Source organism: Ochlerotatus camptorhynchus, unplaced genomic scaffold (assembly GCF_037179485.1).
Source record: "Ochlerotatus camptorhynchus isolate MF236.1 unplaced genomic scaffold, CSIRO-AGI_Acam_v1.1 ptg000432l, whole genome shotgun sequence".
NCBI lineage: Eukaryota > Metazoa > Arthropoda > Insecta > Diptera > Culicidae > Ochlerotatus > Ochlerotatus camptorhynchus.
The window spans coordinates 4,600,688-4,616,095 of record NW_027040918.1 but is presented as its reverse complement, the minus strand read 5'-3'; the positions used below and the strand labels follow the sequence as shown (position 1 = coordinate 4,616,095).

At 38.2% G+C, this 15,408-nt stretch overlaps 1 protein-coding gene across 2 annotated transcripts in view; it reads right to left on the bottom strand.

Annotated features, from left to right (window-relative positions):
• LOC135711377 (nuclear pore complex protein Nup88-like) overlaps positions 1 to 15,408 on the bottom strand; it is a 489,612-nt gene that overhangs the window by 422,098 nt on the left and 52,106 nt on the right. For both annotated transcript variants that reach the window (XM_065234234.1, XM_065234232.1), the window contains exon 2: positions 1,786 to 1,955. In XM_065234234.1, the coding sequence (XP_065090306.1) occupies positions 1,786 to 1,955 (170 nt within the window). The remainder of the gene's footprint in view (positions 1 to 1,785; positions 1,956 to 15,408) is intronic.

Sequence of the window (15,408 nt, the reverse complement as noted above, 5' to 3'; positions counted from 1 at the left end):
TGGCATTGACTCAACCAAGCACTGAAAAGCTTCCTTTGGTATAGCATTCCTAATAAAAAATACCATAAACGAACGATTACTAAAATGATTGAACTATTCCACAAAAGGTTTGGATGATACCCCGAACACATCGTTGAGCAAATGAACCATAACATTGTTATTAGGGTTACCACTCTTTTTGTACTGTAGTGCTTGACCTTTCTTTTAAGCTCGTTCCATAAATTTTCGGTGGGGTTGATGTCAGGAGATTGGCTAGGCAATGAAATAACCGACACTTTGTATGCATGAAACCATTCCTTTACATACTTAGAAGTGTGTTTAGCACTAGCGTGCACAGGAATCTTGTTAAGGAGCGGCAATTTTTTCTTCTATGGTGCATTTAGTCTGGGGATAGGGAACACTCCAAAGTGCGTGGTGGATGGTGCTGTCCACCCACCACTGTTTCCCTACTGTTCAATTTAGCTAATTTTATCTATTTTTTGCTCCGGTGATGGTTCATCTTCTTCAATCCAAACTGCTCTCAGACAGCCAATGGAATTGGCAATTTAATCCCATAATTATTAACAAACCTGATGACAATCGCCAACTGCTCGTGGTGGCCACAATCGCTTGTCTCATCTGCAATGACTGCCGCTGGTTTTCCTCGGAAGGTTTTCGCAATTTTCCGCAACAGTACAGTGCGAGTACGTTGAACTTGGTAATTTTCAGCGAAAATTGTAGTTCTAATTTTTTTCAAATTTTGGACTAAATGCCAAGGCTAATACGATAAGGTTTAAACAATATGTAACGATTGGAGTACAGGATTGTTAACGGAATTACGACTTGTGCGATGGACGTACGATGCGACGTACCGCACACTCTATTATTCTGCCAGTTGGAACAATTACAACTTGATATCTAACGTCCCAAGTGACGATAATGATGATGTTCCTACTGGTATGGTAGAGCCCAGTTGGGAGGAAGTTGGAAGCATTTTCTATGTAGATGGGAAGTTCCGTTGGAAGCTTCGACAAATTGAGTTTTTTAGTACCCGAACAGCACCGGGCTAAATCGGAAGCTCGTAAGCTTCCCAGCATCCGGGATGTATGCTTCGAAAGATTCTCCCCCCCCCCTTTCATCACATTTGCCAACTATACCATTTCTCACAGCATCGAAGAATCCATATGCCGACACGCTGCTATATGCTGCGCCCCGCTCGTCGAAAGAGAGCAAGTGTAGATTTTGCTAGTTAAACACAAAATCTAATTAAAATTAAATCAAATGAAATTTAGATGAACGTTTTTGTGCTCCAGCGGAGTTTGACTTTCAATTTTTCCGAGCTGGCATTGCCATGCTACTGTACTATGCACATTCGGTATGTATGTGCTCTTTTGTTTTAGTTTGGTTGTTTCTCGTTTGATTTCGACTCGTGACAACTTCTCGATTCTCGAGTCAATTGCCGAAGGCAAAATTTGCTTCCCAGTTTCCAGTTCGAAAGCAAAGGGTAATACTAGCTGACTGCTTTTTTTTTCGGGCCAAACCGACCAGTTATCTAATAGACAAAAATGAAACGAAAGAAGAACCACTTGGTTCGCAACTGGCTGGCCTTGTATTAGCATTATTGCTTTTCTATGGAAATTTGACCAATTTTCTTAAGCCTCCTTGTTGCTTCTTCGCACCGACTTGGCCAAACCCGGGTTAAAAACTTTAATCCCTCCGGTATTGTTGCTCTGCTGGCTTGTTTGGCTGATTGCGATTGCGAGAAAATTATCATCCCCTAAGTAGCGGGGAAGTGTGAGGACTTACCGACAAATGATGCACTCCTTCCCGTTCTGGTACTGTCCGTTGGGTCCCCAACGGCGGGGCAGCTCCAGGATCGAGAGTCCGCGAGGGCCACTCAGCGCCAGGAAGGTGGCCTCCGTCGATGGCAAAATCTTCTCCACGGTAAAGTTTTGCGGTGCCGATGGAACTAGCGTCTGTAAGCAGAGAGAAGCAAAATAATACTCGGTAATTAAACAATGATTCACTGAATTGCAGGATGAAGAAGCCAAAAAAAAAAAAGGTGTCAAGTCTGTGTTGGTATATCGGAGTATACTTTTCGAAATTAAGCCAACTGGTGGGAAGGAAAACTGTCTATAATAAAAAATTTGAATTATGCGCGCGGTGCGTAAAAGTTGCGAGGGGATCCCTCGTAGCTCATTAATGAGATTTACTTTCGATGCCGTCGTCGAGTATGAAGAAAATGCTGCCGGGTGCTTCTTCCTCCCTCTCAGTCGATACGCTGCTTTGGTGCGTCGCTTCGCAGTAAATATGAATAATTGATATCCACTGATAATAAACATTCGGCTTACTTCGGCGGCGGTGATGAATGAGGGCTAGGCCGGCGATGGGGTAGGGCAATGTATCAATATAGATGCTGTGGCTGCCACTGTGAGCGCAGTGTGAGTGATTACGAATAGGCAATTAGATGAAGCGGCAGTTTTTTTTTGTAAGAAAATTGTATCGCAGAAAAAGTGTATGAAAATTTAGGGACTCGCTGTGACTTGCTTCAGGTGGAATGCAATAGGGAATAACATTAATTGAAAATTTAGAATCCAGAAGTTTGCATGATGTACGCCGAGGGGTGTTCGTTGCCTTTTTAGAGATAATGGGAATTGTTGAAGCAAGAACCAAGTGAACGTTAATTTAAAATCAGAAACAAGTTTTGAAATGCTAACCTGTAGGAATTTATCCGTCTTACAAAACAAAACATTCTAAGCTGAAATCAATAAATTTAACTCGATTTACTTACCTTTACAACTGCAATAAAATCAAAATTGGTCCAATTTGAGTATTTATGTTTTCTTCTTGTGTCATATAATCCAATGAAATATTCAAAGGACCAGTGCAATATTAGATTGTACCCAAAAGATCTCAAATTATGGGAGAATGGTTAGGACATGAATTTGGATCGATTTGACTGGATGGAGTAAAATATAAATTTTGAACCACTCTAGCTTTTTCTTGCGGGAGAATTTGCTATTATTTAGTTCTTATCAATAGGTTTGTTCCCGTACTTGCTTTTTTGCCTTTGCTGTAAGTTGCTGAAAGAAAATAATACAGGTCTTAACGTCTTTCAACAAACTGAGCTGACGTTTTGTGAATTTCAAGTTTGTGGTTGGCCCTAATTATAAACAAAAAATCTGCTCAATTGGTTGAAAGATTGCTGTATCGAATTAAAGAGGTCAGTTTCACTGTATGCGGCTGTGCTCAGACAGTTTTTTTTTTTTTTTTTTTTTTTTTATATTATAGTCACTTTAACACTCTTGGGTCATTCGTGACTTGTCCGGGGGTGAGATTTGAACTCGTGACTTTGGCGTGAGAGGAATGGATGTTAACCACTACGCCGGGGTCGCCCCCAGCTGCTCAGACAGTTTTGGAACATGCATATTTCCTACAAATTTTAAATTTTAACTAGTTCTGGACTTAAAAGCTATAATGATTCACGAAATTTTTAAGAATGTGGAGTCAAATTCCATGCACAGTTTTAAAGGTTTTAGATTTCATGTAAAGCCTGATAGTTTTAGGTAGAATTTCAAGAAACCCTGAATTGGATTAAAAGTAAATTTTAATGAAAACTCTTAGGAATTTCTGAGGAGCACAACTCCTGTGAACTTCAGAGGAAAATTCCAAAGTTTGTGGGAGAAAACGAAACAGGAGCATAAGTCTTTGGAATTTATTTCAGAATATTAAAAGGAGGGTTACAATTTTTAAATCTGAGGATAACTCCCGGACATCTTCAAAGGCATTCGGAAAATAAATTCAGGAGAGTTTGGCAAACAAATTATGAGAAGCAATCTAAGGAATTTGTGAGGAGAAATGTCAATGAATTCTTAGGAGATGTGAGTAGAATTCCAGGGGAAGGAGTAAGATTCAAAATAAAATCTGAAATGAATTCAATTAATATTCGGACAATCTTTCAAAAGGGTTTCTTATTGTGGAGAATTTTAAGGTAATTCCGAGGAAACTAAAAGAAATTTGAATTCGTAGGATGAAGGAATATTTCAATGAAAATCTCAGTTGAATATGGAATGAACTACTTGAAAGTTCCCAATTTTTTCCTGAGGTTAATGAAACTGTCTTGAAGTTCTTTTGAAGTTTTAAAAACTAGCCTGATGCTCAGAATACTGCGCATCAAATTCTTAAACTTCCCTGAGCTTTATAGGACTTCTTAAAATTTCTTCAATTTTTCTAACGATCATGGATCTCCTTTAAAGGTTTAACAATTAGCTGAAGTTCTCTAAACTTCTTTAATATTTATGTGACTTCTCTAATGTAAACGGAACTGCTCTGAGGTTCTCTGATATTTTCTGAAATTCTAAAACTTCTCTAAAGTTTTTGCAGTTCTCATGAAGCTTGTTGTACTGCGCTGAATTTAATTGAACTGTCCTAAAAATGTATAAGCTTCCGTGAACTTCTGAACTTATGCGAAGGCCTAACTTTTTAACGTCTCTGAAGTTTTCTGAAAATTTGAGAACTGCTATAAATTTCCCACTAACTTTCTGAAACTAATGGAACTGATTTCGCTTATGTTCATACAAATTCCAGAAGTTCGCGGATCTCCCTTTAAGCTGGATAGATTTCATTTCTATGAAGTTCTCGAAATGTTTTTGAAAACCTCTTTCCTTTTGTTGAGTTTTCGAAGTTTTTCTAAATTTCTGGAACTTTTGTGCTCCCGCAATTATCATGGAATTGAACGAAATAATATATAGTTATGTGATTTTCACTGAAGTTCTCAAGATTTTTCTGAAGTTCATGAAACATCGTTCAAATTATCGACACTAATTTAAAACCTTCTTCAATAGTCTAGACTACCCTGGTGTTATTAAAACTGCCTTAACTATTACTGGGTTTCGTTAAAGTTCTATAGACTGCTCTGAATTTATCAGTATTTTTAAAGAACTTTACTGAAATTAATTGATTTGTCTTGAAATTTCGACAATTTTCCTTAAGTATTATAAACTTTATAAACGCTCACTAATTTTCTCTGAACTTATGTATGATTACCTGAAGCTCTTTAAATTTGTTAATAATCCGTCAAATTTTCTGATATATATAACTTAAACCCGTACTACGGAATTTCAGGTTTTTAAAAACTAAACTACGAACTACACACGTCGATGGTTCTAACAATAATGTCTTTATTAAATCATGTCGAACACCTAGCTACCTTTGCCAGTTCCCTAAAACAGCTGACCTAGCAACTAGCAACGACGATGGTCTTCCAGTCACGTAGTCCGTCGTGGTGCCGATACTCGATCCGTCCATGTGGCTGTTGCCGCGTGGTGATAATGCTGACTTTGCTGTCTCGGTGCAGGTGCCCGTTGGTGCTGCCGGTGCCGGTGACTTCTTAAGTGTTGACGCTGGGGTGACTCCGTTGTTAACTTATATATTTATAATTCCCTGACGCTTCTGACGTTTTCGGATCAATCATAGAATTCTCGGCCTACCCCATAATTTCACGGAACTAATGGTAAGTCGCTGCAAATTTGCTAAAGTTAATGGGATTATTCAAAAGTTTTCGGATCGTCCTCGAAGTACTCGGAACTTCGCAGAAACTACCTAAGAATATCTAAATTAATTAAAAGTTCTCTGGAATTTCTTGAAGTTATCGCTGCATGCTAAAAGTTTTCAAATATTTGTTTAAATTACTGGAACTTCGTTGATGTTCTCTAATCAACTTAGCTAAATTTTCGCATTTTTTATATTCTTGAAATCTCCATGATATAAACACCTTTAACATACTGTTAAGGTTTCCGGATGTTCATTAATTTTTTATCGCGTTCCAGAAATTCTCCCGGGGCGTTTACGGTTTCTACAATGTCCTTGAAATTATTTGGACTGCCCTTTGATTCTCAATTCTATTGAAGATCTCGGTTCGGCTCGGAAATAAATGAAATTCCCGTAAACACCTTTTAATTTTCCCTGAAACTCTCTGGACTTCTGTGAAGTTCCTGATATATTTCTGGAGTTTTCATAAATTCTCTGAAGGTCTCTGTACTGCCCATAATCACAAGTCAGTCCCATCTGTAAAAAACTGGAAATGAGAAACCGGCGTTCAAAGATTTTACAAGCTTTCGATTTTACACTTATTTTTGAGGGATAAGTTTAAAAATAAACGTACAATGTGATATAATGCATCTAAGCTTTCAAAAAAAAAAAAGGATAAAATATCATGAAATTGTTATTTTATGGCCAAAATCTGAATGGGACTGAATTGCGATTACATTTAACGTCAATGAGAAAAATAACCGCAAGTCAGTCACAATTCCATGACGATGCTGCATTAGTTTAGCACAGTATTGAACAGTAGAAAGATACCATGGTCCCATAGCACGTTATTGAATGTTTTTGGATTTGTTCCGGATTAATCGAATTATCATAAGAACCTTTCCCGGCCCCAAAAACTCCTGCATACAAATTTTCATGCCGATCGGTTTAGTCGTTTACGAGTCTATAAGGGTCAGGCAGACAGACAGAAATTATTTTTTATATAGAGGAAGGATGTTCATTATGCTCATTATGCAGCACCTGTTCACTATGCCCCTCTTACCCCTATATAAATTTAATGAAAGCCTATTTTTTTCTAATGGGACTGACTTGCGGTTACTTTTCGATGTGAGACAATTTGACTTGGCATTGTTTTTCATTTTTCTTGAACAAACCACCTTTGTCCTCGAAAAAAAAACATAGAGAGATAAACTGAATAATGACGCTGACTCAAAAATGATAAAAATGTAGATGGGACTGAATTAAGATTACCGGCAGTGTACTTCCCTGAAATTCTCGGAAGGGTTCTCATTTTTTTTTCAACACATCTTTAAGTCTGGACTAAAGTTACGGGAACTGCTCTTAAGATCTGAAATTCCCCAAAAATCTCTAGATCTAGCTTCTCTGAGGTGCTTAGAAGTTCTTAAAAATTTGCACAATACCCCTAAAGTTTTCTATAATTATCAAGTTTGCTTGACACCTGTGAAGTTCTCTGAAATTCTAGGAATGAAGTTCTTAAAAAAATTCGGATGCTAAATGAACCGCTTTGAGGTTCTTAAAGCTTCCAGTAAGTTCCCCATATTTTCATTGTTTTAACTTCCCTTATGTTCCCGCAGTTTGTTTATGAAGCTTCACTGAAATTCTCAGCATTTCCTTTCATTCCGCAGAACTTCTTCAAAGTTTCTACAATTGTTGCGAGCCTGAAATAAATCATTATTATTTTTTCCTCAATTCTGGCACTTTGAAAATTTTCAATATCTTGAACTAAGAATACGAAACTTCAAGACATTGAAAATGTTAAGATCTTGAACTTACTCAAATTAAGAAAGTTTTTTTTTTTACTTTGTTAAACTTCAACATTCAATGGATTTGATTGTAAAGCTGTTTCTTTAAAACTGATTGTCATGTCTTAAAAACGTTTGGGTTAATTGCTGTTGTTTTTGACCTACCAAAAAATATTTTTGACGCGTTTAAAAAATATCTTTCATATTATTATTATAAGTCTGGAGAACTCAGGCAATTTTAATTAGAAAAATGAGTAGACAAGACGATAAAAACGTCACAAACCTTCTGCGAATTGTTCGAAAATTAGTACAAAATGTAGATACTGGCTATGGAGGCGAACCAGCCCAAGGCTGAAAGCCTCCCTAATAAAGTTAAATAATAATAATAATAGATACTGGCTTGAAAAAAGGTGACCAAGTCACTAAAAGTGACTCGCTACCAGCCCTGACTGATAAATACTAAAGCCACCGGGCTTCAAAAATTTTACAAAGTTCTGGTCCTTGCGAAAATGATTAGAGCTTGGAAATTTTCCTAGACCATTTTTTCGACCTCTTAGGTTAGGAAACATTCCAGATCACGAAGTAAAGAAGCCAGAAACAGAATTGGGACCAGATTTTTGTTTCGACACCACAGAAAATTTGTGATAAGTCTATGACTAATTCACAAGCAGGGAATAAATTTTAATTATATGATCTGGATAAAATTTAAAGATAACGGACACGAACAAAATCGCTAGGATATGTGAGCCTGTCATTGCACTAGTGCTCAAGTTGTGGCCCTAGGGCATAACTTAAATTTGGAATAAATTTGCATGGTTTTACTTGCGTAGATCTATGGAAAAAATATATGTTCTTACATTGCATCGAAATAAACTTGGGAAAAAATTAATTAAAATTAAATTTAAGATAGGGTTAGAAACTGACACATGAATGAAGTAAATGATCTACAGTTGAAAAAAAAAATCGAAATATTTATGATTCCGTGAACCATTTGGACAGTTAACGTCCTCGTATATATATTTTTTATAATTACTTTATTTGTAAAGGCTCAATCTAATAAACTTTACAGAGCCGAGTTATCCTTTGCGTTATACATTATTACTGTCTTATATTTAAAGTTAAAGGAACTGGACCGAGTACTCGCGGTTGTCTCGAGGTTAGTGTAGATTTACAATTTTTTTTGATGGGAAAAGGGAAGAAGGAGGTTTGAAATGTGCTTTACGATACAACTATTTAATTAATCCAAAAGCATGAAATTATTTCTATTTATCTTGAAAACAAACATTGAAAAAAAAAAACCCACGCGTACAAAATACAAACTAAACACAAGGTTAATCAAACTTACAATCTACGGTTAATATCCTTAAAGTAAACATATATGAGTTTCATAAACTCCAGATCGCGTCTAGCCAAAATATCCCGAACTGGAACATTAGGTTGTCTACCTCGAGCCCGAAGGGAATCATAAAAATGTGATCTGACTCCACGATACTCCGCACAAGACCAAAGGATGTGATCAGCGTTCTGGTAACCTTGTCCACATTCACAGAGATTGCTGTCTCCCAACCCCACACGGAACAAGTGAGCGTTTAGACAATAGTGATTGGACATGAGACGAGACATCACGCGTATGAAGTCTCGACCCAAGTCCAACCCTTTGAACCATGCAAACTTCGAAACCTTAGGGATAATTGAATGTAGCCATCGTCCCAAGCTTCCTTCACTCCATTGATGTTGCCAGCTAACGAGTGACTGCTGACGATAAATAGAGAAAAATTCACTATCGGCGATTTGTCGATCATAAATTTCGCCTTCCATAGCGCCCACCTTCGCAAGTGAATCCGCCTTCTCATTGCCCAAAATTGAGCAATGCGAAGGACCCACGCGAAGGTGATGATGAAAGAGCGCACGGATGAAGCACTAAGCAGCTCTCGTATTTTCAAGAGAGGGCCCTCCGGCCTAATGGAACGGATAGCCTCGACAGAACTGAGTCTATCCGTAAAAATAAAGTAGTGGTCTGGAAGAAGTGAAGCAATAGTTTCCAAAGTGTAGTGAATTGCTGCCAGTTCAGCCACATACACAGAACAAGGAGCTTCAAGTTTTCGAGAGGCGCTATGAAATTCATTAAATACACCAAAACCAGCGGACTCCTCTATTAGAGATCCATCTGTGAAAAACGTTCTTGCAGAATCAACATGGCCAAACTTTGCAGAGTATAATGACGGAGCAATCATAGGACGATGATGTTCTGGAATTCCGCGGATTTCCTGCATCATAGATAAATCAAAATTCACTGAATTGCCGAAATCGGAGAAGACTACACGATTGGGAAAATTTCTGGAAGGGCTGACATCCTGTGTTAAATATAGGTAGTACAAAGTAATAAAACATGTTTGAGGATTTAGCTCCAGAAGCTTCTCAAAGTTTTCGATCACCTGTGGGTTCATTACTTCGCAACGGGTGAGGAGCTTCAGAGATAACTCTGAAAAACGGACGGATAGTGACAACATGCCCGCCAGCACTTCGAGACTCATAGTATGAGTCGAGTGCATGCATCCTAACGCGATACGAAGACAACGATACTGGATCCGTTCCAGCTTGATGATGTGCGTTTTAGCTGTCGACTGGAAGCAAAAAACTACCGTACTCTAAAACCGATAAAATCGTTGACCGGGACAACGTCAAAAGATCTTGTGGATGGGCTCCCCACCGCTCAGGTAATTGATCGAAGGAAATTGATCCTTAGTTGGCATTTTCGTCTCAGATACTCAATGTGAATGTGAATGTGATCTCCAGGTGCATTTGGAATCGAACCAGACCCCGAGATATTTAAAAGACATGGAATGAGTGATCGGTTTACCCAAAAGTTGAAGCTTCGGTTGTGCTGGGCTATGCTTCCTAGAAAAAACGACCAACTCAGTTTTCTCCGTGGAGAATTCGATACCTAGCTGAATAGCCCAAGTAGACAAATTGTCCAAGGTATCCTGTAAGGGTACTTGTAGGTCAACCTCTTTTGGCCCTGTGATAGACACTACGCCGTCATCTGCAAGTTGTCTCAACGTGCTCAATTTCTCTAACGTAAAAATTGTACAAAAGGGGGCTTAAACATGAGCCTTGGGGGAGACCCATGTAGCTAAATCGAAAAGCTGTAGAGTTTCATATGTTTTTCTGACAGCGAATTGTACAAAAAATTATTCATTAATGGAGACAATCCACAAACGTGGAGTTTCTCTGCTCACGAATCATAAAACCGCCGACTGCGACACTCTGAAAGCGAAATTGACGACCCCATGCGTCCACCCACCCTCCTTTTTATTTCCCGTATCCAACAAACACAAATCCCCATTACAACATCTAACGAATTCAAAACTCCGAAAATCACTCATTTATAGCAAGTGAGTGGAAGCAACCCTGCATGCAACCATTTTTCATGATACACTTTTTCTGCCTATCTTTCTATTAGGCCTGTAGACATACATTAGCTTCGAAACTTCTAACCAAACTGGGAAATCTATCAGATCTCAAACACTTGAAAAAAAAAACTTTCAATGGTATTATTGATTATTTTACGCAAAAACGAGCAAGTAATATTAAATCTTTTGTATCGTATGCTAATGCCAATTGACTGTAGCAAAAATAATATTCTAAAATACAATAAAATTTTAATAAAATTATATGCAAAATTTACTAGACGATTGGTGAGAAGTTTCTAATAAGCCCTCCCAAATCCTCTGTATACAGAACAAATTGGATACTATAATCAGAATTACTCAGTCTGCATGAAGCAGCCGATTTCATCAAGAAAAGTTCAATTAACAACCAAAAATTAATCGTTTGAGGCATACTAAAGCATTAGGAAGGTGATATGTGTCACTATAGGAAATCATCATCGTTGCAAATATAAAGAAATTAAACATAACCCTTTGCTTCAGTAGCGTCAACCTCCATGTCCATGGGGAGGGATAGTCATAGTTCGCGATCTATTTCATTACATATTGGGAACGAAAAGCTGAGCATGGAAGCTAGAACAAAAAAATATCTTTTAACATACGCTCTCCCTAGCAGGTGAGTCAAAGTGGTAGTGATATTAGTGATTATTAGTTCCTCTCAATCTCAAACAAGAAAGTTCCCTTGGCAAATAACGCTTTGCAAAATTCCCATCGATAATTTCCCTAGTGAAAACATCTCGTTTGCGATGTTGAACTTTTGCCGATATTTTTAGCACTGGCCCGAGGAAAACAAATTTGTTACGAAATCAAGCGGCGCCGGTGGTGTAGTGGTAAGCATGATTGCCTCTTGGGCCTGAGTTGATGGGTCGATAGGTAGGGTCCAGGTGTGGGAACTGCCTCTCTGGCGTCGGTGGTATTGGTACGGAAAACAAGATCGCTGGAAAACAAATCAAGGAGAAAAAAACGCGTTTTGATGAGATTTGTAAAGGCAAATTCTTTAAGGGGAAAGGGGACGCCATTAATTTTTGGAAATTCAACGTGTCAACTGTGGTAGGAAAATAGAATGCAATAAACACATTTTTACGAACAAAAACCTGCTTTCGAGTTTTTGAAAATAAATGACGTCCAGGCAGCGGCAAGGTTTGACAGTTGTCACATCAAAAATAAGGCCAAGATATCTAACCAGAGTCAATTTGGTTTTAACTAGTTTCCTACCCGACAAGTAGGTTTACTCAGATCGGGCTTTTCCGCTGCCACTGCCGTCGCGCTTCCCCTACCATTGCGTTTGGGCCTTTACTCTCAATGTTAGCCGTAAAAAAATGATTTTGGTGACTAAATTTAAAAAAATAGTGACTTAAGTGACTTTTTGGTGAAAAATTACTGCCACCAGCCTTGAATTATGCATGCCGGGAGAAAATAACTATTTGCAAAGAAGTCGAATCGATTTGAGGTGTTCGACAAAGTTGTTCTGCATAGTTTGCTCAATTTAAGGCTCTAGTGGTCAAAATTGAGAATATTTTTAACTTTTGACAAGCAATTTTTGAATAGCTTCGTTTCGATTTCCATAAATTTTCCCATACAAACTATAAAATTCTCCCGCAACTCCAGATCGTAACCAACTTCGTTCGGAGTTGTGATCTTCCTCCACACAAAGTTGACCCACCCTAGTGTACCCATATTCACATCGGCCCTCCATTTCCTGAAATTATCAATCTACGCTCAGCTTAGGGCAAAAAGATGTAAAACAAAAAAAAATAACAACAAAATCTCGACAGCAACCAGGATGATTTTTCCATTTCTCCATTAAGATTGTTTCACCTATCAGATCTCTGTCAAAAACGAACGAACGAACGAACGAACTACCGAACGAACAGCAACTCCTGGGGCCGTGTGCGCGGAGCTTGCGTCTTTCTAATAAGACCGTGAACCTTTCCCGTAAAATCTCCCATAAGGACACACACACAGCAAGTCTCGAGGTGTATGCTTTGTTATCATTAGAAAATCGCGTACAACATGAAATGGAAGAAAAATTATCTCCTTGTACTGTACAACCGTCCTTCCCCCCTCGACAGCATCGCCATGTGTATTTGTGTATTAACCTGAAATTAAAAGTCTGCTGCTCTTCTTCGCCTTCAGGATAAGACACACAATTTTTATAATTCATCGCGATGGAAAAACAACCTCACGAATCGCACTGCGGCAAGAGAGATGATGCTGGTCCTCAACCTACATACATTTGCCCTCCCCTCCCTCGACTACTTATTACGGATGATTATTCGGAATGTGTGCACCTATAATAAGCCACCATTCGCTGACGACATGCTGGAAGTTTCTTATTATCATCTTGTTTCCATTTCACCGTTAGGGAAGAACATCTCGTAATTTGTGAAGAACAAAAATTGAGCTGACATGCACAGAACATTTGATTGGATCATGCTGCCGGTGTTGATTTAAACATTATCATAATTAATATGTTTCGAATTTATCCGACTCCCATCAACGCAAAACGCAGCAGCCAGTCAGCTCCAATCACGTCACTCCTTCAGCCGAGCTTTTCTCATCCGACCCAACCCTTTCCGAGAGGGCGGAGGAACAGACATTTTTGCGTTCCGGTTCTCACAGCGCAAGTGCTTATCATCGATAAGGACCCGCATTTCGTATGGCAACAGAGCAGCAGCAGTTCTGTCGTTCTTTATTTTTTCATCGTTGCCAACTTTGATGAGAGCTCGAAAGAGCAAAATCTGTCGACAAGAGTGCTCTCGAGTATCGGATTATGCTCTCGGGACGATGGCGTGGTGCTTCGCAGGGAAAAGTGCCACAAATCAATTATCGATTGGCTCTCAATTTTCCCAATCGGTTCGACTGCTTTTCTCTTGGGGTTGACACTTACTGCGCTGCCGGAAATCGAGAGAACGAAGAAACGTTTGAGAAGGAGGAGACATCCCTCCTCGGACGATGGGAACGGTGCGAACGGTGAGTGGTTGGGTGAAAAGAAGGTGTTTTATACTGGCGCTCTATACAATGTTGCGACAAGGATTTCAATGCCTGAACGGGTTACCCTCTTGAGGAGTAGTGGAAAATTGCATCAGCTTGAACTTTGAAGTGTATGCATGTGGCGTTTGCAACTTGTCTGGTCCATTGTGAACTCGCACAAGTGGACCGTTCCGGATCGAATTATGTTGTTCAGTTAATACAAAGAAGGGTGGAAATTCATTCTGTTTTCTTGTCGAATGGGAACATTTTTATTTGTCGAATTTGATAAACACAATGATTTTTTTAAAGGAGACCGAGTATGGAATTCTTGGGACTAGCCAAGCAAATCTTCATTGGCAATTTTCCGTTTTTCCAGGAATTTTGGAAAATTTCCCGGTTGTGCGATATACATTTAATTTTAGCATAGAACTAAATACGATTGAGCGGAAGAGATCACTTTGTTAAATGGGTTATTACCTAGGGGCATCCCACTCTAATTTTTATTACTAGTATGCATTAAATATGTTTGAATCTTTCATAAGTATTCTTAAGTATTTTTAAGTATTTTTAATCTTGCATAATTTCCATCGTTGTTACCGGTTGCTAGTGTTGTTGATTGTAGTCAACTGAAGCTTGAACCGGGCACCTGGGAAACCCACAATACCCGCGGCAAAAGCCGGCAAACGATGCCTAAGATAAATGCCGAAAGGAAATTCTGACCAGGATTCGATGATAATTCCAGGGCTGGTAGCGATCAATGCTGTCAAAAATAGTGATTTTAGTTGACTAATAGTTGTAAAAAAGTGACTAAAAAATGACCTAAGGGAAGAAAATTAGTCGTACTGATGGCATACCAAATAAATGCTTGATGTAAAACTTCAATTAGAATCTCATAAACACTTAAATATGTACAATAGGAACCTTTAAAACGAAAGATTCAATAGAAAGTTTATGACTACTGCCTGGAAAATCCTGAAAAACCGGGAATTCTCATGGAATTCTATTTTTCTTGAAAATACCTGGAAGTCTTAAGGAATATTATCATTACTCAGGATATTTAATATTTTTTTTACCAATGATATTTCAAAGAAAAGAATACATTTTAAAATAAAAAAAAAATCAATATTACTAGTTATTTTCATTCACACATTTGAAATCAGGACATAAGTCCTCGTAAGTTATTGGTGAATACTGAGGGGGTGAAGGGGCTGCTAAAAGGAGGATTACAATTAAATCTGAGAAGAGATCTTCAAAGAAATTCGAGAAGAGATCTTCAAAGAAATTCGAAAAATAATTCCAGGAGAAATTTTCCAAACAAATTAAGGGGAGAAATCTAAGGAATTTGTGAGGAGAAATGAAAATGAATTCTTAGAAGGCTTTCAAATGTGAGTAGAATTTCAAGAGAAGGAGTGAGATTAAAAAACAAATCTTAAATGAATTCAATTACAATTCTGTAAATCTTTCCATAGGATTTCTTACTAAGGAGAAATTCGAATTGCCTTGAGTTAAATTAAAAGAAAATTTGATTCGTTGGATAATTGCGAGAAGTATTCTAACTATATTCTTATGATTTTTTTTAGAGAATTCAGACAAACGTTCTAAGTGAATCTTTGAACTCCAAGCGAATTTTCATGCGAAATCTCCGTTGAATATGTAATGGACTATTCTGAGGTCTTCTTGATGCTCACAATACT